The 26,862-nt window shown below is 36.9% G+C and overlaps 1 protein-coding gene across 1 annotated transcript in view; it reads right to left on the bottom strand.

The window, feature by feature from the left end:
- LOC108232179 (RNA-binding motif, single-stranded-interacting protein 3) overlaps positions 1-26,862 on the bottom strand; it is a 123,828-nt gene that overhangs the window by 49,747 nt on the left and 47,219 nt on the right. The window contains exons 3-4 of the mRNA XM_017409795.3: positions 24,495-24,553; positions 12,979-13,070 (exon numbers count right to left, since the gene is read on the bottom strand). Coding sequence (XP_017265284.1) covers positions 12,979-13,070; positions 24,495-24,553 — 151 coding nt within the window. The remainder of the gene's footprint in view (positions 1-12,978; positions 13,071-24,494; positions 24,554-26,862) is intronic.

A 26,862-nucleotide genomic window follows, 5' to 3' on the forward strand; every position in this document is an offset into this window, starting at 1 on the left:
AATCAGAGGGATTAACCTCAGGGGAATGGCTTGGGATAGTGAGACAGATAAAGCGAGATAAAGACTGAGAGAATGGAGCCAAACAGAAAAAAAAAGTCAGGGGGCAAAACAAAAATGAGTGAGAAACATAATGATAGAAGAATGCAACTGCTAAAAGAGGAAGACTGACATAGAGTTTAAACTGGTGCTTTGATTAAGTAGCACTACATTGCCAAAGTTGTGAACCCTCTCAAACATTCCACCTTACATTTAAAGGAAATAATTTTCTCCACTCTTCCCTCCCCTAAGGTGTTATTGGTTTGCTTTTGCATAGAAAGTCTTCATACAGTGGATATCAGTGAAATATAATAAAACAAAGAGAAGATGGTGAAAAATAGAAGACAGACAAAAGACTAAAAATGTCACTACAGATTCTGTTATAATCGAAGATAAAATAAAAGTAAAAATAAAAATGGGCTAACATATAGCAGGGTTCCTCTATTTTTGGGAGAACATAGTAGGCCAGCAAAATAAAACAACCTTCATATTACAACATAATAACATGTTAAAAAGCAAGTTTTAAGTGTAATTTCATTATCTGCATAAAATTAAAAATTGTATTTCTGTCAAATCACATTTCCTGTGGTTTGGTTCGATTTGCTTTAGCTGCACAGAAAACCTTGGTATAAATTTTAAAACAAAATATTAAAAAATAAACAGTTATTATTCACTCAAAACTGTTCATTAATGATGTTTTTGTCAAGTTAAATGTCTGACTTTAGCTCTAAAGATGTGTTTGTGGTGTGTGTCGCTAAGGTGCATAAATGATAACGGTCCGAATTTTCCAACCGTCTAGATGTCAGCACAAGGGCACAGTGGGGCCATCTGACAGCTTGTTGGACCAAGGTTATTTACTTTTAAAAAAATGTTGTGAGTCAGCAAATACCAAAGGGCATGCACACATACACCCATTCCCACACACAAACCCATGCAAAGATATGTTCTGTGCTTACACACGTATCATTCTAATTCACTTCTTTCCAATCCACACACAGAAGTTTAATTAGTCTCATCAGTGAAACCCTAAGAAAACAAAAACCCAATTACCATTTTTGACCAAGCTCGACTCAAGTCAACACTCATACTCATCTATTTATTTTACTTGTAATGAAGGAATATTACAAATATTCTGAAGTGGGGTTCTGTAGACAGACAATTAATATCTTTCCTGTTGTAGACAACAACTTCAGTTTGGCAGAACAGAGCTTGAGTTCAATAAGACAGATCTTTACTCTGCTGCCAAATTCAAATTACATAGACATTCTGAAAGAAATATTATATTATTCCTGTCTGAAGTGTCCCAGGCTGTATGGGAGAGCAGCATCTAGCAGATGTTGCCACATTTTGAACTTTTAACCAAATTCTATGTAAATAACTGTGTAATGCAAAATTAACAGCAATAAAAATGATTTGTAATTGCTATAACAATTTTGGAGACTGAAGTAGTTTTAAAACACCAGCTATTTGGTCTCAGCTGTACTGGACTAGCCATTAGCTCATCAGTCCTGTTGGATTTAAACTGTACTAACAAGGGTTTTCAAACTAACTACTTTCAATTGAAGAGAGTTTAGTGTCAGAAGTAGGCCATAATCAAGCTGAGAAACAGGAACAACCCCCACTAAATGGCCATATTCTGATTTCACTCCCAGAATCTCAGCAAGCCCAAATCATGCCCGTATATCCATGAGATAAATACGAAGAACTACTGACCTTCATATTGTAGGACAAACACAAACATCCTTTTTTTGCCTCATCCTGGAAGTTTAATTTATTTGCAAAACTGTGGTAACATGTCCAGTTTGCCCAGTTTTACATGATTGTTATTTATTCCAAAGCAGTCCCACCAGTCATCTGAATGTTCTTACTAAAAATGCTACTTTCATTATTCAGCTACATCATATTAGTAAGACAGCACAATTTTTCTTCCTTTAATAAAAAGCTGTTCCATTTTAGACTTGTAAAAACTATTGTGTCTGACTTTTAGAGCTATTGTTGCCAGGAACCATTAAATCAGCTTGATTTGTCTTTTATTGAGTCAAATCCACTGACACAAAAAATGTCTGCTTGCATCCTTCGCTTTGTGCATTTTACAAAGCAGAATCATTTTGAGGGTAAAGATTGACAATGACTGAAAGGAGGCTTTTAAGAGTTTCTAGTTAAGCGCTGGTTATATAACATCAAACAAAAATACTTTATAATAAATCAAATCTACAGTCAATATTTATTAAAGTTTTCTTATTTTGAAAAATTGGAAAAAGCCTGACCCTGTTTGAAACAGTGCCCATAGATAGAACTATTAAAATATGCATTTGGAAAAGTAATGCTAACGACTCACTGAGAGTCATGGGAACTGGGGAGCAGCTTAAATAACTACTTTCCCTTAAAAAACATTTTCTCTGGTTGTTTTAATATACAGCTAACAAAAAAAAAACTGTGAAAACTGTGGGGATGTTCCAGCCAACCTACAGATGGAGAAATCATGTCGGTAATTCCTCATTTGCATAAAGTCTTAGTAAACCCTCGGCTTCACTGTTGAGCCATCGCTGTAAGTGTTGTTAAGGCTTTTAAAAGGTAACTGTTACCCATGTTCAACATTATTATTATTGCCTGCTTGTAAACGACAAAGGTGGATGATAAAGTTTTTGTTCACGTCCGTGTTTATGTTCATTTGTCTGTTTGCTATCGAAATACCTAATGAACCACTGGGATAGATATTGTTGAGACTGATCACCAACACACACCCTGAGCGCTAACAGACTGCATGAGATCTTTGTTTAAAAGTTTGCCATCAACTGTTTCTTTCTCTGTCTGTCGGTTAGCAAAATATTTTGTGAAACACTGGATTTTAAGGAATATAAATTGGATGTATGTCTACTGTACAACTGGTTATGATTAGGAGCCAACTCAATTCAAGGCCAAATGACTTTTGGAAACAAAAATGGCTAAAACTTGGCAATTTTACAAATATTGAGCTAAAATTATAAATAATAATAAACTAGCATTTATTAAAGAAATATGCATTCCTTTAATAAATGCTAGTTCATTATTATTGAATGTTCTTAATATTAAACGGCTACTAATTTTCATGTGATTTGCTTTCCCGACTTATACAAGTGCAAATTATGTTGAATAAAAGTAATAAGCTGTGGCTGTGTTTGAAATCGTAAGCGATAAATGTTAGTAAAACACAAAGTAGCAGAACCCAGAGCTGAGGTAAAAGCTTGACTTTTTTTCTATGCTGATACAATTACTCCCCCTTCAGTCACTTTAATTTAAGTTAACACTGCAACAGGCATTGCTGGCATTACAGTTCTCTGCTTCCTTCCTGCTGTTTAATAAAATCAGAAAAGACTCAAATTGACCCAAAACAGCTCAGTAAAGTGACTTTTCAAAACGAACAGGTGAAGTAGATATACAGTATGTGAAGGAAGGAAAAGAAAATAGTATTAATAATAAAAGAAAGCCCATGAAAGTGGCAAAGCAGTCACACTAAAAGCTGCACAAAGACAGAAATCTTCATTGGTTTACAGCTGGCGTAGCCTCAGACATACTAAAAGGTTACAGCATTTTGATCTGAGATATTCCATTCCAAAGGCTCTTTCTCTTCCTGGAGGAGCCGTTTTGCTGCTGTTGTCCATAAAGTTTGATTGATGGCTGGATTATGCTGTCAGAATGTGAATCGGGCTGATTCTGCTCTATGTTCAGTGATAAACAACAAACGGGCCAAGCCACCAATAACAATGAGCGATGCGAGCATCGAACAACCAACCAGAAACTAGATGTTTTGGTCTTTCTATAAAACTGGGACATTTATTCCAGCCTTATTCTGACATTGATACGCAACACTAGCATAGAGTCTGCAGAAGATTTTAAATGCAGAATCATCCTTTTCTTCCTCAAATGTTGCTTTAATTTCTCCCCTCTTACAGTTCAGGTTGCCCACTCCATCTCGTGCTACAGTTGGACTTCCCACTCCCTGTATCCGTCCCTCCCTCCTCCAGCAGCTCGATGAAAGGCTGATTCCACAGAGGGACAGAATGTGAGGTGTTTTCCAGCTATCTCCAGCCTTATTGAGCTGTACCACCCCCGCTCTCCAGCTGACTACTAAATTTCTCTGTTTGTGACGATATTTCCCTCATTTTTCTTTTTTTTTCTCCTTTTCTCAGGGAGGGAGGGGAGGATAAATATTCTCAAGTATATAATTCCTACTCAAAGCGTTCAAGGTAAACATAAATCAAACAGATCTGGCCAACTGTTCCCAAGAACTCCCATAAAATGCAAGGCTGTCACAAATACTGTCTGCATTATTTTTAAAAGCACATACTCATTTTCTTCAGAAACACATCTTTTTTTAAAAGATGGCCCCCTTAAATCCTACTGAAATAGATATAGAGAGGGGGATTGGAAGGCAGATTGGAAAAGTGTCTGCAGTACTTTAGTCTATATTAGACTGATGTGGAGAAAAGAAGAGTCAAACCAAAAAGTGAATATGATGATTCATCAATCAATCTATAACACTACCATGACCTGCATCCATGAGCTTCTGGTACTGAGCAAAAGAATGAGCTTTCTCCAAGGGTTGTTCAACCTCACCTTTAGGGACAGAGAGAAGAGTTGTGGTTTTTTTTATAAGATGTTGCGTACTGGATGAAGACCAGGACAGAAAAGTCCAAACTCTGTCATGTTCAGAACTGGTTGCTGGGACACCAAAAAGATTTCCAGGAAGTAGTGAATTTTCCAGCTGCAGACTTGGGTGCAGGATGTGTCTGTCAGTCTGTCAGAGGAAATCCCTGCCATTACTAATGAGGAGGAGGAGGAGGAGGAGGAAGAGACAAGCCCCAGCTAAGAGGGTGTGGATTCATCATATCCTCAGGGCTAGACAGGAGTTTAGGCCGACTCAGGAGCAGCACCATTCCAACGACCACCTCAGGCTGTGAAGGGGGGTGGTATCGTGATAGTTAGCCCAAAACAGGTTAATAGTCTGTCACGAGAACCAACTTTCAGCCAATAGCTTCAATAGATGAAGTTTTAACCTCAGCGCAGTGGGTGAAAATAAATTCTTAAAACAAGAAGGAAGTTTTTTTCAAACATGTATGAAGTTTTTGTTGTTGTTATTTTAAATGTCTAAGGTAGCATTGTTAATAGGTTTTGCATTTGCTTGCAACCTCTGAGTGGGGAAAAGTAACATTTTAGAACTAATGTTCTATAGTTACACACTAAAAACTGTTGTGTTATTTAATTAACTCAGTTATTGGGTTAAAGCTGTTGGGTCACAGGTTGGGCTGGGTTGACTAAATATTAGATCTAAAGGTTTGACCCAGTGGTTGTGTCAGAGATGAGCCATGTCATTCTTCACAGCCCGCCATTTTAAGACAGAAATTGACCAAATCTGGCCTGACAGGACTGTTGCTTTAGGATATTGTAAGCAAAATAAAGTGTAGGAAAATGTCTTACATGGTTGGTTTGGTTAATAGGTTTAACTTCTACTAGACAGTCAGTCTGGGTTCCTAAAATAACCAACACAAGTTATTATTATCTAGGAACCCTGATTGGCTTCTTCTTAACAGAAGGAAGAACCCATCCTTGGCTTGTTCTTTCTGATGTAATTTATTAATAGCTCTAATTCAACAAAGTAGTCGTTTTAATCCATTTTGGGTCAAAAACTTAACCCAGTATGCTGGGTCAAACTAATAACTCAACCCTGATGAGTTAAAACTACCGAGGGTTGGCACCGTCCAAATTTGATAAATGTGAGCAAATCATCTTCTTCAGCCAAGGAGCTCTTGTGTACAGTGCAAATATGTGTAAAGCAAATGATGAGTGATTGTTTGGCTTGCTTGACTACTCAACATAAGCTCATAAATGGACCAATCACATTTCATGTCATTTATTGGTTGCTAATGACCTCAGGAGGCTCCTTTTCTAAAGCAGCAGATTTAAAAAAAAAAAATTCCAATAAATGCAGTTAAGAAGCTGCAACATTTTTTGTAGTATAAAAACAAAAAAATTACAGAAACTTGATTAATCGGTTATAAGAACTATGAGAAGGTTCCTGCGGTTCAAAAACATAAATGGTGGCTTTGTACTGATTATGTTAAACACATGAAAGCTTCAAATTACATTACAAACCCAAAGCTATAAGAATCGTGAGAAAAATACTGCAACTCTAGTAATGATAACCCATGTGATTTCAATTTTGAAGAAAAATATTTGTTCCCACAAGTTTTTGCTCTTACCACCAAAAAACCGTTCGTGGCCAAAGCTGCCTCCCCCAACAGATGTCTTGCTTTTAGGACTTCAAGCCAAAATTAAGGCCTGAAAGTAATCTTATGTGACTCACTTACACAGAGGGTATGCAACCTGTCTTACAGTGGCACACAATTTTATTTTGTGTATTTTGGTCTAAAAGAAATACAAGATCTTTTAAAACTGGGGGCCCTAAAAAGTACTTTTTCCTCTGCTTACAAGTCATAGAACTAGAAGATAATATAAATTTAGTCAGTAAAATAAGTTAACAAGGAAAAGTAAAACTAACTTTAATGAGGAATATTTTGTCATTAGCAATGCAGCAGTGGCACATTTCTTACCAAAATACTGACAGTCGACTTCATTTGCTTTCCTAACTTTCCATTTTTAACACACTCCTTTCTCAAATTGTAAATGTTTTTCTTTATTTTCAGTCCTTCAGTTCTCCATCTTTCACAATGTGTAATTTGGTCTGTTCTTCTTTTGACAATAATGTAATGGAAAAAATAAATACTGAACTTAATTCAACATTCTGCTCAACTGATAAAAAAGTAAAAAAGAAATATTTTAAAAAAGGTATTGAAAGATTAAACTTAAGCTTAAATGTTTTATCCTGAGTTAGTCTAATCTTTTCACAACATTTTAAACTATTTCTGTTTCCCCTAAAGGTTTGCGGTGTGGGTCTTGATGACTAATTTAATTCTATTTCAAATTCATTAAAAAGAATTTGCTTCTCGCAAGTTGTTCCGAACCTTTGACCTTATCTAGAAATCAAATTTGGACCTTGGTGAATATAAAGTTTGAGAACCGCTGCGACAGAACTTCAACTAATACACACAGATCCTTGGTCACAAAGCTACCCTCTCTCTCTTTCTTTCTCCCACCTCCATCCTGTCACTCTGCTCATCATTTTCTGCCCTCACTCAACTCTGTAACTAATGACTCTGGAGGAGTGTGTGATTTAAAAAAAAACACTACTTTTTTGTATCACACCTTCACATAGACATGAGCATACAGAGTGAGTGAGCAAAATGAGGGGGAACAATGAGGAAAACTGCAGGGAGGGTCAAATAATATAGGCTGAAAAAAAAAGCGAGGAGGTGGTGGAAAGAAAAAAGGTATAGGGAAGAGAAGGACAGGAAGAGCCAAGGACAAAACAAAAAGGACGAGAAGAAGAAAGAGGAGGGAATAAGTGAGGGAGGTGTGAAGTGTCAACGCCAGTGGTACCATTTCTTCAATTAACATAGTGACCTTGGTCCTCTGGTGCTGCTGTTAAACACACACATAGACACCCGCCAAGACACAATGTGGAGTTTATGCTGTTGTGTTGTTTTTTTAAAAAAAACATATTGGCTCAATTGAAATTTCAGCACTACAGTTTTACACAGATGAATGTTTTAACCATGTTTGTTAACACGCACTAACGAAGGCAAAAGGACTTAAATGTGTGTGTCTGTGTGTGTGTATGTGTGTGTGTGCTCGTATGTCTGTCACAACAGGATGAAACTTATTGAAATGTTTAGAATATATTCACTGGATGTACATCCACAACTGATTAAATTCAAGATGGCTGCCACAACTAATTGACATGAGCCACCAAAAAAATGGCTAAAACTCAGTCAAATCCTACAGATATTATGCTAAAATTTCATGTTGTAGTATTTGTATTCTGTTAAAAATAAAGGTCTAGCATTCCTGGAACGCATACATATGACTTGCAACTTTTAATTCTAACATTTTCAACTAAGCACGTGTTATGTAGAGCATTGACGGAGTTGGAGTGAAAATATTGTTATGCACAATCTAATGTGATACTGCAAGAGCTCATATTTGTTAGCATTCAAAGTATGTATTGTGAACGACTTTGAGCTATGGGCACCTCAAGTCTTAGCTCAAAATCCACTAAATCAACTGAGTTATGATTATTTTTGTGCTTTCTGAGTTCAGTTAGCTGTGGCAGCCATCTTGAATCAAGTTGACTTTAAACGTTAACTGGTTTAATATGTACATTCAGTGATTCCTTACTGAGAATTTTATTAAAATCAATACATGACATATTTTGCTAACAATATAAACAAAGATGAACAAACAAAATTAGGTAAAAATAAAAAAACTAATGTGTCCATGTTGTTCCTTATACTGCACAGGCCTCTTGAGTCAAACATTCCTCAAAGGGTAATGCACTAAAATATCAAAGAAAAATGCCTTGTTTCATGTATTTAGAAAGGAGTTTAAATTGGGATTCAACAGAAAGATGGTTTTAAAAAGAGAGACAGCGAAGAAGGAGGCAGAGAGACAGAAAACGAATTGTGAGTGAGCTGGCAGGAGAGAGGTGGAGTGCAGGTGTAACAGTAATCATCTTTCAGGTCAACAGTAATTACCAAGAAGGCTTGAGAAGTTAGTACAGGACACACACACACACACACACACACACACACACACACACACACACACACACACTACACGGTTTTCTTCTTCTCTCGCCTTGTCTTGTTGTATTTTCCTCTTGTCTCCCATTTTTCACAACCAAAACACGCACCTGCCACAAAGAAGATGTCAGCACAAGCTGCTGAGTCTAAAGGATAAAGGTTTCTCACTCTGAACGCAGCTGTAGACACACACACACACACACACGTCTAATCTTGCTTTGACCGAGCTCTAATTAATTCATGGGTGCTGTCAGGAAGTTCCTCTAATCATGGTTAACTTTGAGCTTGGAAGATGAATTTTCAACCTGCTTACACTGTGCGATAAACAGCCATTAATTTAGCCTCTCAGGCAGCACTTATCTCCGACAAGCCTCACGTGATCTCCGATACAGCATGACGGCTTTTGCGTTTGGTTTTGCTGCTGCTGCTGCTGCAAAACTCCTTCTGTCAGGTGTCCTATATTCCTGCTCAGCCTAACCCCATCTGCCATCTCCGAATGACTGTCTTAACGAACTAAATGGCTCCTCCTTCCCGACATATGTTTCCAACTTTCTCACTTCACAGGTCCGATCAAATTGTTAGTGTTTGGATTTTAACATACATGAAGATAATAAGCGGGAAGGCTACTAATCCTGTTCTTTATTAATAAATGACCTAAATGCTTTTGAATTTTGGTTTTTAAGGCTTGTTGAATTAAACTCATAAAAATCCAATCATATTATCTATTGGGATTTAAATTCAATTCTCTTTTAATGCCTATTTTAGATCCTTTTCTAACCCATCACATAAATAATTTAATTTCATAATTTGTTCTTGTTTGTGTCTCTTGGTAATACCGCTACATGCTGGTGTAGATTCTCAGTCATCCAGGACACTGTAAATCCAAAAAAAGGTTAAAAAACAAAAACAACTGGACTTCCATTCTATACAGGAGTCCCGTTGTTTTGGGTTTTCACCTTTCTTGGTAACACAGTTACATAAACTCCCTGAAGTTGCCCAAACTTACAGCTATAACTTATTTGTGGAATAATGGAAATAATTGCTAGGCTTTTTAAAATCTAAAAGTGAACATCAGATAAAAGTGCATCACTGCTGCCAAAAGAAACCTGGAAAAAAACTAACTACCAAAAATACAAAGATGGACAAACGCTAATCTGTTCTCTTCTTTTATAAAATGTGCAGTGTCTTAATCTGAACCCTTGGTGTTATAACTATTATCACCTTATTCACTTTGCGGTAATTATTTCCACATGTGCTCTACATGGCACATGTAAATTTGTGAGGCTTTTTTTTTGGTTTGGTTTTTGAGAGGTAATCTGTTTGAAGCAGCATTTCTGTGAAAGCATTATGATGCCACACCAGTATAATGATAAAAAATAAATAAATAACTATAATGTTAAAATGTAAAAGGTTTATTCTTTGAACAGTATCTTTTTCACACAGTCACATATTTTGAGGTTGTGATAAAATGTTTTCTCGTTTTTACAATATACACACTTATCACCTTTATAACAAAAAAAACATTTCTTGGTGCCACAATACAATATTTATATTTATATTTATTACCGTGATCAGATATGATCAGACATAAATAATGTTATATTGCGATTAGTATCTACATTAACGTGAAAACCTTCTGCAAAAACGTCAAACACATTCTGTATGTACATAAGATTTTGTTTGAACAATTTATTCTAGATTGTGGAACAATCTTTAAAAGTGGAGGTAATTTATCTTCAATCCTCTCCGAAAATAATGAATATATTGTATTTTCTGTCATGTGTCTGGGTTTTGTTCTGTTTTGATTTAGGGTTTTCTTGTATTTGCTGTTTTTTGTCCTTGTCTTGATATTGTTTTGTCGTCTTTATGCTTTGGTTCTGTGTTGTCATCACTCACCTGTCCTCCGCTCAGCAGTTTTCTGGTTTCTTGTCACACCCATCTCCAGCTGTCTTCACTCCTAATCACACACCTGTTCCCACTTCTCCTCATCACCCTCTGCTTTAAAACTTGGTCTTCCTCTCCACCTCTCTGCCGATTCATTGTTGTTTGTTCATGTTAGTTTCTAGTCTGGTCTCTGGTCCCTCTCTGTTTTTGCCTCGCCTTGTCCCGCCTTTGTTTACTGCCTGGATTTTTGTTATAGTTAGTTTTGCTGCCACGTCAGCTTTTTGTTTTCTAGTTTTGTTATTTTAATAAATCAGTTTTTGTTTTAAAGGATGAGTCTGCATCTTGGGTTCGCCTCGCTGTCACCATGTCATGACATTTTACCCCTTTTGTCTCAAAAATTATCTTTCCATTATCTTTCTTTCCTCCTTGACGCCACCTGACTGCTGTCTTTGGCCAAAGGTTTTCTGTCTCTGATAATTTAATATCAGTGAACACAATTGAGGGAAATTGCCCAGCAGCTTTTATTGTAGTTTAATAAAAGATTTTTTTAAACCCTAATGAGGCTTTTCATACCACAAAATGATGAATACTCAAGCAACAAGAGTATTTTCTAGGATATTTTACTCAATTGCGCGCTGATTTCCTAAAGTTAGGAGGGATACCAGCAGCTCTCTGCATAATTACTACATGACACAATAATTTCATTCAGAATTGACTTCCTGCCCTCCATTCCATCTCTCATGAAACTCCAATCTCCGAGGAGTCGAGGGTTCTTCCTTCTGTAAAACCAGCTAAACACATCAACACATCTAATGCTCTGAGCCCCCAAATCTGTTAGGAGCTAAATAAGAGACTGGGGCTTAATGAAAAGAGGTTTAATAGAAGAGCAAGGCAGAGGTGGCCCAGAGGCGTGATGCTGTTTAATTCAACAGGATGCTCCTGCTGCACTCCTCTCTCATTTATGAAAAGAAGTTTGCAGAAATATTGCTTAAAGACCTACAAAACAAGGCAGAATATTTAACATCTATTAAATTTGGGAGTCTTTGTGAGCGATGGCAGGATGGAGCAAGAGAGGGATTGACATTTACCTCATTCACAATAATAAAGGAATTGCTCTGGTATGTTGTGGCAAAAAAGGAGCTGAGACAAAAGGAAAAGCTCTCACTTTAATGATCCACCCTCGCCTATGGCCATGACATTTGGATCATTAACAAAATAATGAGATCCTGGATGCAAGACACTGAAACGAGTTTCTGCCACAGATGAGTGAGGAGCTCCACCATCTAGGTTGCTGCTCCTCCACATCGAAGGGAGTCAGCTGAGGTGGTTTCAGGCATCTGATTAGGATGCCTCCTGGTTTTCCAGGCACTTCCCACTGGAAGGAGACCCTGGGGCAGACCCAGAATTCCCTGGAGGGGTTAAATATCGTCTCTGGACAGGTAACAATGAGATCCTCCAGGACGTGCTAGTACTTGTGTCATTGCTTTGGGTCACATGACTCTGCAACAGTTGAAGGTAAGTACTGACTTCATCTGATTAACAGTGATGGAAACGTGACCATCTTGGTGAATTAGCTTATTTGGAGCTAATTCTATTTGATGCTACAATGCTTACATTGTTTCATCAAAGGAATAAAGGCTGGTTCCATCTATCAGTAACTTTTGCAGCTTTTTGTCAAACCTGCCACAGATCTTACATTTATTTTTATTCAAGCACAGCTATAAATGTTTGATATAAAACATGTAAAAAGTAATCAGGTATTAGTGAGATTGAACATAGCACACAAAAAATTACATAGGGTAAATCTTGTCTAAAGATACTAAATTAATCACCTTTTTCAGTTAAAAGCTTTGGTGTGTAAAGGATATATGATAAGAGAAAGACTAATCTGTTTATTTTACAATAATGTGTTGTATGTTAAAGTACTGTACATCACGTGCACACAGACATATCCATACAAATAAAAATTAAAGTAATTTTAAAATAGATGTAGCTCTACTTGTGAAATCTAAATGAAGGTAAACAAAAGAACAAAAACAAGACGAAGGCAGTATTAGGCATTTTTTTCATCTTTCAGCTAAATAACGTCTTGATGCACAAAATCATTGATTTCTATCTTAATCATGGACACAACATGCAATCTAATATTTGACTGAATCAAAGCTGAACTTCTCATTCTAACAATAATCAATGAAGTGTTACGGCTTATACACAGAGAAGCCATTTGTCATTGGATAAGATCACCCATTGTTGTCTTTATCTTTATTATGACAATCAGCATTCATAACCATCAGCTGCTCTCTGGGATACCAATCCCACCAACCACATGAAAGGAGGTTTCTCAGACCAGAGAGTGTGTGCAGGGTGAGATGAAGCTTACTTTGGCCATCTGTGCCTGGACTCCACTGGCTTTGAGCGAGGCCACAGCCTTCTGGGCAGCTGCAGGGCTGTCAAAGTCCACAAAGCCGTAGCCTGTACACACAAAAAGAGACAAAAGAGGTAACAAAAGAGAAAACGTAATGAAAAGGGAGTAGCACTGGCAAGAAAAAACAAAAAGGACAAACAAATATTTGGATCAAGCAGTGTTCCGGTTATTGTTTTGCAAGAACAAATCTAATTTCTCCTTGTTGTGTTTTTATCACTGTACGAATCTATTCAATGTGACGAAATAAAGTCAGGTCACGTATTTTATAAAAACTCCCAGCTTCCCTATTTAATGTGTTTTAGCAGAGAACATTAACAGAATGAGTGTCAAAACAGCAACTCTTCTGTATTCTTCATGATCCAAGTTTCAGAGCTGCTTTTTTTTTTAAAGAAACAACATCTGTATTTTGTAAAAAAGTGTTCTAGTAATGCATTTAAATTCATTTTGTCCATGTACTACACTGAACTTCTCAGCACATACTCAACCTTGATTGCCTCTGCGTCAGTGACATCAAAGGAGAAAAAAAGCTGTACATAATATACTGCAACCATTCAGGTGGGTTTTGTTTGAAAGAAATAAAGACTCAAGGGGAATGATCTTCATTAGATTTTTTTTTCATTTTTTTGTACTAAAGTGTTACTTTGTATGTTTGTGTCTTTATGCATTTGTTTGACTTGAGGCTCTGGGATCTTACACGACAAAAGGTCTGAGCACACACATAAAAAAACTCTGCTTTCAGAAATAGAAAAAAAATGTCCCGCTTTAATCATACAGGACCTGGGAAGAGATGTCAAAAGGTAAAAAAAATGGGTCTTAAGATTGTTACTGGGTCGCATGCGGGTGTGTTTGAGGCATAAGTAAAAGTCCTACGTGCCGTGTGAGAAGGTGTGTTTATATAAAAACAAGAAGAGAAATGCTGACACGCATGCATGAGATCGTAAAGAAACTTTCAGAAAAAAGAACAGCTTTGAGTGGGTTGAGTGTTAAGACAATTACATTATCTGCATATCAAGAATTTGACTTCTCACAATCCTCTGCATTAATGTGCTCTCTCTCTCTGACGCACACACAGACCTGTTCGCTTGTAACATCTGGCCGTTCTTTTCTAAAACTTGGAGCTACATCCCATTTTGCTGATAAGCAGCTGATGTTACGTTTTTTATTGTTCAAAGGCAGCAAGCTGCTTTCACAGCAAGATCTGCCCCACCCCCACACAAATATTTATACACTGCCTAATGAGAAAAACCCATAATTTAGCCAAAATAGGGTTACACAAACACGTGTACACTCTTTCTGGAGCATACACTTATTACACGCAAACATTAGCCACTCTGACAACTATAATCCAAACAAGCAGTCATAAAACAGATATGCAGGGAAAGTTTATTTTTCACTAATGCAAGTGTACACAAATGTTCACAATATGCACCAGAAGTCCCTGCCTTTGTAATTATTTATATTTGAGCTAATTAGAGTTCCACTTACTGGGAATGAACATACATTATTCATCAGCAGGATGACAGAATGCTTTTATTTGATTTCAGACAATCTTTAAAAAAAAAACTTCTGCAACTCATTTCTCACACTGACAAATAAGTAATCACTAACTTCAGTATCAACTGTCCATAAGATCAGTGGGAAAGTCAGAAGGTTTATCACTTCTTTGGTTTTTCAAGTGGTTTCTTATAGTACTGAAGGTTATATGCTATTCATAATGTTTGCATCACTTCAAATAAACGTCACTGTTGAATGACTAAAAAACCAGGCTCTGTAAAATCTATAAAGTGAGTTTTTTAAAGTAATAATATGCTGGTGCTTTTTTATAAAGATTGTACCATAATGTTGTTTTAAAATCATGTATGTTCATCATTTTGACCAGATATTGCATAATGATTCAAACTTTATTCAAAAGATACATTTATAGACAATAGGACATTTCATTATTGTGTGGAAAAAAAGCCGTATTTATGTATACCTGCTCTGTATGTTTTTATGTTACAGAAAGATGTAAGCAGTGATCAATGGAACTGATAGATTTGCAAAAACATGAATGATGAAATATAGAGAGACAAGGTTTTTGCCTGATGGTAATAGCATGCAGCGCTTCATCTACATTCTAACATCGATGAACATATCAAGGTCAATGCAGGCTTCAGTGTACTGCTGAAGAATATAACCAGTCTGGGGATTTTAGCACCAATTGGTCTAACTCAAGAGATCTACTCTACCACTGAGGCCCAACATTAAATCAATCGAAATTGCTTGAAGAAACAATTTCTCCTCTTTTAGTCCAACAGTGCTTCAAAAAGAACCTTCACACAAAACAACATTTCATAAATGTTGATTGTAAAAGAACTTTTGGAAAGAATGCATAAGGCCTGCTGTCTTACATGGCAAAGTTTTAAATATAGATCTTGGGCGGTCTGTTAGCGCTTCGTGTGTGTGTTGGGGATAACGCTCAGCCACTACCACACCAAATTTTAGCTCAATATCTGCAAAGCTGACTGAGTTACGACCACTTTTGGGTTTGCTTAGGTTGATTAGCTACAGCAACCAGCTTGAGTCGGGTTGATTCTAAATGAAAACCTGTCCAGTGGTTCAAGAGATATTGTGCTAACAGACCCACAGACAAATGAACACATACTCCCACAGAGACACAGGAATAACATGATTGTCCCGCTTTCATAGCAGCAGACAATGATAAATCCTAAAAACATGAAGAAGTCCATTAAACCGTCTACCATTTTGATTTCTTTATATAAAGCTATAAATATTTAGTGCTCCTGGTTAAAGCTGTGGCTGTTTAAATTCCTTTTTAAAAACCACAGCTTGTCGTAAGCTTGGTGTCAAGTTATATTTCTAACCTAATTTATCTGAACATCTTTGTAATCTTCTCTTTTATAAGCGCTTCTCAAAAGAAAAAAAAGAAAAAAAGAGTATGTACTGAATATAAGTGTGCTATTGATAGTCAAGGTGATCACAGACAAGCTTTGATCAGGAGGGTTTAGTAATTATTTGTTTATTATTCTGAATCTGTTGACTACAGTGGAGTGAACCATTGGTTATCACTCACAGTAACTCGAGGTGCTATAAGCAGATTTACAGGTGTAATCATCTCATGACATGAGTTTACAGGCATCAAACTAGAAGCCCGAGATTTAATCTGCAATGTAACCAAGAACCAGCTCTGGTAGCAGCTCCGTTTAGTGTGATATACTGACATCAAACATGTTCTCTATATTACAGAACCAGAAAATTGAATCCATGTCTCAGGAGTCGCGTACATGCTCTCTAAATAAAATATTGAGTCACTGTAGAAGTTGGCATGTAATCTAGTTTTACCCTGCACATTTAAGTTTTTCCAAAGGCGCCAGAGCCTTGCTGTGGACTTTATACCTTTCGCACAGATGAGTGTTGGGTCAGCTGCAATGTATTACACATATATCCAGACAGTACTCAGCATTGAATGATAGGGACTTTTTTTTTCCTCCAAGTGCTCATCTCACTGACGTGTTTGGTTGGACAAAATATCAGCCTTGAAGAGAATGTGCCATTTGGTTTGAGTCTAGTCATCACTCAGAAGTAGTTTGGCTTTTTCTGATCTAGTATTTGCTCCTCTTTAAACAAAGGTCAAGGGTCAAGTATCAAGAGCCAAGGAGATGGTGGAGATTCACTGTCTTGTTCAGGGACAGTTAATCAGAGTGGAGTCAGTGAGCAGATGTCCATCTTTCACAGTGATCTACAGTTCTCCAAATCACTGCAGCACACGTCTAACATGATCAACATGTAAATATTACAATTTCATATACAATATTATCAACCCTCTTTAGTTCAGTGTAAATGTAAACGACAGCTTCTTGTCACAAAGAGAAGACTGAAAATATTGCATCATTGTATTCTTAGATGTATGCTTACAGTCATTTTGTCATTATCAAAAAATGTAAAGTGCAATAAAAAAGACAACAAATTAAGTAAACATGTCAACTTGTTGAATACAATAGTACCAGTTCAAAAAGAGAAATAGGAAAAATAAATTATATATCTATATATAGATATAGATATATATAAAACAAACTAAAAACAGGTAAATCAGAACTAAAGCAATAAGGCTGTAGACAGAATCAAAAGAGATTGAATTGCTCAGCTTGTGACAGGTTTCCTCTCCACATTTTTTTTTACTTTAATCCACACAGAATTGTTTTGTTATTCATTAAACAAATTGTGTGCAATAATTCAAGCCAATCTTTGACCTTTTCTGTTCTTATCCATATTTTAGTAAGAGCTTTTCTTGCTTTAAATTGACATAATCCAAAATACATAGTTATTTCTATAGCATGTAAGACTTACATTCACTTTCTTCAAATAAAACTTTTAAATGAAAGAGTAATTTTTATTCCCAACTTTTTTTTTCTCATTTCTGCATGTGGGGATTAATTAACAGTCAGTTCTAAAAGATATGGAAGTAATCAGCTTTATTTGCCCCACATAATCTCCAAAACTTTGTGCCATAATTTTCTTTTCTGGGCTGGTGTTATAAAAGAAACCTGGTTGTTGCCTTAGGATGGGGCAGAGATGGAAATTTATTCTGCTCAGTCATCCCTAAAAATTATTTTTCTAAAAGAGTAAAGTAACATTTTATATGTATACTGCATTTACACACACACACACACACACACACACATATACTCACTATGATGAGCATATGTAAACACATGAACACGTGTGGCCACAGATGGCCAATGGAAGCAGATAAACGTGGGATCATACACACATCACTTGATCCAAAGCAATCTCCTGAGCTCCCAGAGTTCCTGGCCTTGGGCCATTAGAATAGGCTAACAAAGTACAGAAGGAGGAGGGCAGAGACAGGCAGAGAGTGAAAGAGGGTGGGAGGCAGAGGAGGGAGAAAGCTTGTCTTTGGGAAATGGAAATCCTTCACAATCCAAAGTGCCCCCCACACCCCCCCATCTCATCCTGTGCTTTGTGACCTCTCACTCCCTCAGAGCTCCCACGCTACTAACAAGAAAACTGTCATCATGAAGTGAGTGCAAAACAGGAATTTATTAAGTGAATTATTTCAGAGAAAAAAAAGCAACTTTTTATTTAAGTCAGTCACAGCTCTAAAAATAGCTCCTTTTATATTATTCTATTGGGAGCACAGATAATACTTATACTGTTACAGTAAAAAAAAAAAAAAAAGCAAAAAAAAAAAGCAAAGTCCGAAATCAAGTAAAAACTTTACAACGAACAGTTAATGTGACAACAAGCATGAGCATATCAACTGTAAAGTCTTTATTTAGGCATGCCTCTACTTCGCTCACACTCTGTGTCTCGCTTTCCACTCTGACAACTCTTCCTGCACAGAAGAGGCTGTCTGCTAAATCATCAGTTTTAAAGGGTCCCTTTCCTTTTCTGTCAGCCTGAGGTTATTTTTACCCCCACCCTCCACCACTGTCTACATCCGCCCATCCATCCCTCCCTTTCCAAGAGAACTCTCTGTGCCAATTTGTACTCTCTTAGTCACGCTAAGCAATTATCTTGTCCCTGCTGAATGCCTTTGCAATCAAACCAACACTTATCCGGTTGTACAGCACTCTAATGGCCAACTGATAATGAAACTCCTTCATTGTGGGTTAACAACTAGCTAAGAGTTGTATGAAGTCTACATCCCGAGCAGTGAAATTTCTGATGAGAAATACAGTCTGTCAAATTTACCTTTGCCGCTTCAGCAGCTGTTGCATTTTTAGGTCTTTTGTTCGTTAAGTAAGCCAACACATGAGCACTGAAAGCACCCGTTTTACTATTCTGTTCACAATTTTTGCCTGTTTTCACATACCCCTACTTAAAAAAAACAAATAAATAAATAAAACGTGCAAATTATGCATCAAAATGTGACGCTCAATCAGAAACAGTGTGTTAGTGGTATGCATTGTATGACGCTGACGTACTCAACTCTGCTGCTCAACCCACAAATGCATTTTCCTAACAAATGTGGCTCCGTTTAAGAGAAAACAAACAGGCTTTCCAACAGTATATGATTTACTGCCAAGAGGCATTGTTACAACAAAGAAATAATCAACCAAACACAAATTTCCTTACTTTTCGTGCTATGTTTATTTTATCTTAAAATAAACACCTGACAGAAGATTTAGAGAGGTCTGCACAGATGACAATTAATGATTCATCCACAAAGCATTCAATCATTCACAACACATGTCAAACTATTATTGCAGCCTAGAAGTTAACATCACTCTAGCACCATGAGCAGAATGCATAAACCTATTTGGAGAAAAGCACTTGAACCAAAATGTTCAATACAGTGTTCCTCAGACAATATATTAACTTTCTCACTTAAAAGTTAAGAAAATATTGTTTGGCACAAAACAATAATAATTACCAGTCTAAATTTGGATAAACTGAACAAGCTAGCCAACGACTACAAAATGTAAACCTAGCATTCTGAAAAAGAAAACAGGAAACAGTTTATGCACTTTCTGGTCAGAAACTACTCAGACATTATGGGAAATGAGGGCTGTCATTACAGACGACATTTTTACTCAACAATCCTGTCAAACTATACCCCCCAACAAGCGCCATTCAGGTCAGAATTGTCATTTTATAGAGAAAAAAAGCTACCAGTAGCATCTCGTGCATACTCAAGAGTGACAGGAATTCAATTCAGACTTGCTTTATTGGCATAAATGCACAGCTAGCTGTCATGGGATTTACGTTCTGTCACCAATATGAGAACTGCTCTCAACTGCTAACAATTTCTGTGGACAATTCAGCAGTTATAATGTGAAAGATTAGGGATTTAAAAAGGACATACCTGCCCAGCTGGCAGTCACCATGAGCCTTGTGAAAAATTGTGACAACTGTGAAAATATGACACAGCTGAGATATGTGGTAGCTCAAAAATTGCTAATGGTAGTGACTGTCATGAAAAAAAAATAAGTTCACCAACTTTCAATTTAAAAAAGTTTTATTATTTAAAAGATAAAAGTCATTTGGTACTTTGCAGATCTTAAGATTTGTTGACTACGCAGCCTCAGATTAACACTAAGAAATGCCATATAATAGTGTGTCACTCTTGATTTAATGAAAACAAGGCCAATGTGCAGGAACAGCATGTAAAAATAAGACTACCCTCAATGCTTTCAGTGGAATGAAGATGATAAATGTAGCATCCAGGTACTGCTAAATACATTAACTGGTCTACAGCAGATGTGAGCACTTCTATAAAAGAAGTCATTTTTGTATTTTGTCTGAAATGTTTAGGCGTGTTACCCTGATACAAATAAAAAGACTCCAGCAATACTTTCAGGAAAACAATAGTTGCTGGCTGTTAATTTGAGAAAGTTACATGGTCATTTTGTCATTATGTAGTGATAAAGATATATATGTGTGTGTGTGTATAAGATATATTGATATATCTTCTTAAGCAAGTTAAAGTTCATGATCTGTCCAAGCAATGTTTAAACACTGAAAGGCTCCACCTCTTTATGCCTCAGTCAAAGTTTATGACAATTAGAAAAAGACTGAACAAGTACGGCATTTCAGAAAGGATGCCAAGACAAGGGCTCTGCTTTCTGGAAACACCTTGGCAGCGCAATATTGTTTGTAAAGTTGCATTTGAGCAAACCACAAGACTTCTGGAGCAATATCCTTTGGATAGACAAGATCAGAGCAAAGATACTTGGCCAAAATGTACTTAACCACATTTGGCAAAAAAGCAAACAGCAAATCAGCATCAGAAAACTGCAACGCATCAAAGATGAAGATGTTAGAAGTGATGATTTGGGTTTGCTTGGCTTTTACCAAACCCCAGCACAAAAAGGTCATTGAACTGAGCATGAACAAATCTGTATATAAAACTACTCCACAGTCATATGTGGTGCTGAAATTGTGACAGGCAAAAGATTTCATGTAAACCAGCAGATTTGTCACAGAATAGTTTTTAGAATACAGAGAAAAGATTCCTTCACAATAGGATCATAAAAAGACAATTACTTCAACTAATTGCTGCCAAACACAACTCTTCAAGGAAAATCAAGGGGTGTGCTTCATTTTTTTTTTCCATTTATTTATTTATTTTTTTGTTCAATGAATAATGACACACTGGTACTAAATCATCAAAATTGTGATGCTGCCACAAAACTGATTACCAATGAAAATATCACTTTGTCCAACAAATATGATTCAAAGTAGAAACAGTTGGACTCTGTGTTTACTTTGTGAGCTCTGGATGTAATGTGATCATAAACTCATATTGCTTCCATTTGTACCATATTACAAGGATGCATAAAGCCATACCACTGGTCAGCATAAATGGCAAACATAAAAATAATGAAATTTAGCACAAAGACATCTTCTTAAAACCTCATTTCAAGAAACATTTAAAAAATGTAGAGTTGAGGAAATGAGTTGGAGATGTAAAATAAATAATACTGGGGTTATAAAATGTTCTGCTTTTCATTTGACTGTGCAGCAATGATGTAAAAAAAGACATTTCAATATGTGCTTAAAGCTGAAAACCAAATTTGATTATGGGATGCAAAAGTACACGACTGATTTTGAGGTTAGAAAAAATTGCATAAATAGATCCAGGATAAAGATACAATAACCTTCTAATTGGATGAAAGAACTGGAGTTACAGACAATCTAGAGCTTTAGTAAAACTGTAGAAGTTTTAAGGTTATTGGCATGATTAAGATGTGTCAAAGTGGGGTTCTGTAGAAAGGTTACAAACAATGAATATGTTGCCTGTTTTAAATATCTCTCTGAAACCTCAGTTTGGACAAACAGACAAACAATTCTGATCGAAATGGATGAGCTGACAGGTATTCTGAGTGGAGCTAAGATCAAGCAAAGTGGAGAGTTGTAAAGGTTGGGCCCATATGCAAACAGGATCAGACAGGATCAAAATGACTATCCTGAGATTTGAATAACACAATCCAAAGCAGGGCAGAAAACACAGGATACATGAGATAAAAAGGAGGATCTGTCAGTGAACCGAGGAGACTAAGGAGTATAACTACTGAGGAGAGTTGTTACTGAATAAAAACAGATAGATTTCATCATTAATTTTGCATCACATGCTTATTCTGGCAGAAATATTACAACATTCTTCCTGTGGGTGTCTAAGGCTGCTGTGGAAGTGCAACAGCTAGCTGCTACTATCTGTTTTCGCATTCAAATATCCATAGAAATCTATTTCCGTGCTTGCATGAATCACTCTGAAAACTTTGGGATTGGAAGTGTTTTCAGACAGCAGCAGCCCACATTGGTGTTGGTCCCTCTTGGTCTCGTTGTTAGCTTGTCAGTTCAGTCCCAATTTTTTTTTTGTCTTCTCCAAATTGAGGTCATTTGAAGAGCTACCTACAACAGGTAACACATTGATTGTTTGTAACCTTTCTATAGAACACCAAGCAAAACATCTGAACTATCATGTTTAGACAATCTGGACTATTTGTTATTTTTTTAAATGTTTTAAGCAATCAGTGCAGACACTTTTTAAAAAATTCACATTTTTATCACTGTCATCAAAATCAATCATACTTGGACGCCATGCTGTTGCAACCTAAAATGTTGATAATAGGGCATTTGTGCTGTTGTCCCAAAGCGTGTTGGCATACCTTTGAGTACAGGCCCAGCAGATGAGCAGTAATCATGCTGAACACATGCTCTCATGTGCCTCTTCAGAAGCAGATGACAACAATCACACTGATTAGTGCTTTGTTCAGACCACTCTGACAATCAAGCAGGCAGTTCTCAAAAGACACCTCACTCACTGCAGCGACACACTGTAACACACTGTAACCATAGTGTGTTCTTCGTTTTCATTTGGTCTATGACAGAAATGCCCACATCTTGCTTTCGAAAGCTGCTTAACTCTGAGCATCATTAGGGAGCAGACCTGAAATCACCCACAGAGACTTTAATCAATGTAAATATATACTCTTGTAGTGAATCGTTTAAATGGATTAAAGGACGACATGGACTTTATGACAGTCACTTTTGTGCTGTGTGTGATGGAACATTTCTGAGGCAAACAAACAGCTTTTGATTTTTACACCAAACTGTTGATGTTTTAGAAAAATACCTATGAAAATTGACTGGGATTGCAAAGAAGAAAGTACAAAAGGCAGAGATTAATCATGGTAAGACCATTTCCATCAAGACATAATGATTAGTCCACCTTTAGGCAGCCAAAGTACATAAATTATTAATTTATGTCTTACTGACTCAAACCCAACATAATCAGAATTAAACTTTATGAGGGTTTTCAAATATAAATTTTAGAAGTATATTTTATAGCAGGTTTGACATAGCTGGGCTTTTTCTGTGTCAGACAAAACCTAAAACTTTACTCAAATCTAACAAGGGCAACAACTGTTGTAAAAAAATTTTTTTTCTTAACTGAGGTTTTGTCCCGCAGGCTCTGCGTGTGTTCAAATAAAAGGTGGATTTCATACATCATTTGACATTTGTTCAGCACAAAATACATCAAGCGCTCAAACACATTTATGGAGAAAGAGTCCTCATAACCCCTCCACTCATAAGAATAACAGTTTATGCTGAGGAAAGGTGTGAAGAGTATTAAAAAAAAATCATTACATGAAAACACAGGAACTACAATTAAGACGAGGGGAATGCTGCAGAAAACTTGTTAGTTGTGTGCAAGTGTCAGTAAAATTAAACAGTTAACTCTACACTCAGTTAATTTATTTCACTTTGACATTGTTTCTGATAAAGTGGTATGCCTTATCCTCAGTACACTGGATATTTTTAAAAGCAAATAGTTCCTGGTGAACACACCGACTGGGGATTTTGGGGAAACAAAATAGATTTTTAAATATGCTTTAGTAGAGATTTAAAAAATAATTATTTGGATTGGAAATATGGAGATTTTCAGCATTTGTGCCATAAAAAATCAAAACAACGACAGAGCTGTTTATACCAGTGTTCCTGTCTCGCTTTATTCTGATCATGTCACTAATAAACTTCAAACGTGTGCTAAAAATGTTAATAAAAGGGAGAAACGTTTAAACGTATCAAAAGAAAATAGAAGCTACAATTGTTTTTGCAGATTGTTAGCTAAAGTGTGATTGCTCTTTCACTGAACTTTGATATGTTCTTAAAACAAAAGCAATGATAAACACTGCTTTTGTTGGAATATGGGGACAGAGAATTACGTGGATTACAACATCAAACATCAACACTGAGTTCTATATATCACCAGGAAATACTGTAAACCAGTGAGCGGATGGAGCTTCTCACAGACTGTTTACACTGAAACTCTGAACTCATAACTTGTTCTGGAGTCGGCTGTGAGTTTAGCGTGTTACCGTGGTAATCTAACAGAGCTCAAATAGAGCCTCTCTTGTAATACCCAAACTCTTACTATCGGCTCAACATTAAGCTTGTTTTGTAGAACAGCCCTCAGATTAAGTCAACTGATGGTCACTCACCTTTGCACTGATTGGTGTTTTTATCCAAGATGGCCTTCGTTGACACAATCTTCCCATACCTGTAAAAAACAACAACAACAAAAAACAATAAAACATTGTGATTACCCATTAAAACCTGCCGCCTTAAGGTAAGTATCTGGAATATGTATTGCATAATAATAATAATAATTAGTATTCAGAAGTTATTTGGTTGTAGATGTCCATCCAATAGTTATTTTCTGAGAGTTTTATTGAGATGTTTAGCTAATAAACAGGCAGACAAACAAACACACACAGACAAAAGCAATTACATGATGATCACACACTGTTCTCGGCAACAGGTGATAATAACTACACATTTGTATGCTGACAAGAGAGAGAGAGACACAACCTCTTTGCCTCTTTTTGTCTGTTCTGTCTGTCAACTTTTGTCTCCTGTCTGTTTCACTTCCATACTGTCTTTGTGTGACACTTTCAACTCTCTGTCTATGCCTCATTCCTTTAACCCCCCCCCCCCACTCTTCATCCCTCTTCTGTTCTCTGGCCCTCTGTTATCGGGTTTTCAGAAAGCGTTATTAATGTTTCTTATTGAACCAGTTTCTCAGTCGTTCAGGAAAAGGGAGGAGAAAGAAACCGCCTAAAACCAGGTGGGAGTTTGAGAGAGGTAGGAGGAGAGAGGATAACAAAAATTAAAAAATAAGATAGAAGGAAAATCAGGAAAACACTAAGACACTTAGATTGCTAGGATCAGCGGAGATCACAGCCAGGCTGTGTGTGGATGAGACATTTTTCTAATTAATGTGTTCACACAGCAGCACAATGACTGACTAGCTGGCTGTGTGACTGTCAAACAGATTGACAGACTGACAAGCTGCCGACTGGCTGATGGCTCCAGGTGAGGGATCGAGGTGTAGTCCCTCCTCTCTATTGAGGGGGGGGGACAACGGCGGAGACAGAAACGATTCAATAAAGATACAACACAGGAGACTCCAAGGATATAGGACAGGGTGAGGGAGGGAGGTGAGGAAACCAAGGGGAAGGGAGGGAGAGAGTCTGAGGAATGAGAAATAGAGGAGGAAAGGGAAAGTAGTCAGTCAAAAGATAAAAAGAGACACTAAAGGCAAAGAGGAAGTGCAGTCGTCAGGGAGAGATGGAGAGATAGTAAGAGGTGTTTAATAAAGAAAAGATCATTTAGTTGTCACCACCAAGAGATTCTCTGTCAGCAAGCTGCTTCTGTCAGTGAGAAGAAAAATTTAGAGTAGCTCACCTGACAGCCAAACATCAAACTCTATTGGGACAGGATACTTTCAAAATAAAAAAAAAGATAAAAGGCTCTGAAAAGCTTTAATAAGACCTGGTAGATGAGCATCCTATAATCTTAAAATTGGCATGCTAAAAAAGAAATCTCTGCTTTTCTGCAGTTCAACATTCAAACACTGCAACAACGCTCAATTCTTACTTATTTTCTTTCCTGCAGTTTGGGGTATTTTGGGATATTTACCAACCCACTGATTGTGACAGCCAAATCTGATGCTTGTCTGGCACTTTTATTTTTTAAAATGTCACACTGGTGGTAAACACGATATTTGGTCTGTAGTTTAGGGATAGATCAAATGGCTGCAGAAACATCGTAAAACCCCCTTAAAAAATGCTCAACTAAATGCCAACGCGTACAGTATTCTCAGTGACAAACATGCATGCAGATGCACACAAGATAACACCGCAAATCAAAAAGCAGCATTCTGCAGTATGGAGACCAGCTTTTAGCAGACTTCTACCTCAATCATACTTTGGTTCCATGTGTGTCACAGCATAAAACACTAACAGTACAAGTGTGAGCGTATGTGCTGGAGCGGAATTGAGCCTACAAATATTTGTGTGGATGCAGTTGTTTGTCCGTGAATGCATGCAGATGCATAGAGTTAGAACACATGTCAGAAATCCATCAGTATTTTGGCAGGTTGTCTATGCGAGCAGACAAGGGGAAATGCTATCTGTTCATATCTGAATGTGAAAAAGGTAACCAGAAAAAGAGGGAGACAAGATGCAATGAATCTTGAAGAAATCTTGTTCTAGACCTAACCGGAGCCTGTTCCTTGATTCAAGCAGATGCCTGGAGTGACTTGAAATAACATCAACTTCTGCTCCATCTAAAGTCAAAGTAGGAAAACAAGCTTCTACTGGGAAAACTAAAACATATCAAGAATAGACTGATGGTTAGGGCCAGCATGTCCTTTTTCAGTAACTTTCCATTTTTCTTTTCCGAGAAAAATAAAATTATTGTAGGTCGTTAAATGAAAACTGAGCTTTTTGACCTATGCAACAGAAATTACTGGCAAACCTAAAGATCTCCAGTTTCTTTGGCTTTAGCAAGGTGCTACAAAGCTCA

The sequence above is a fragment of the Kryptolebias marmoratus genome, linkage group LG16 (assembly GCF_001649575.2).
Source record: "Kryptolebias marmoratus isolate JLee-2015 linkage group LG16, ASM164957v2, whole genome shotgun sequence".
In the NCBI taxonomy this organism is placed as follows: Eukaryota; Metazoa; Chordata; class Actinopteri; order Cyprinodontiformes; family Rivulidae; genus Kryptolebias; species Kryptolebias marmoratus.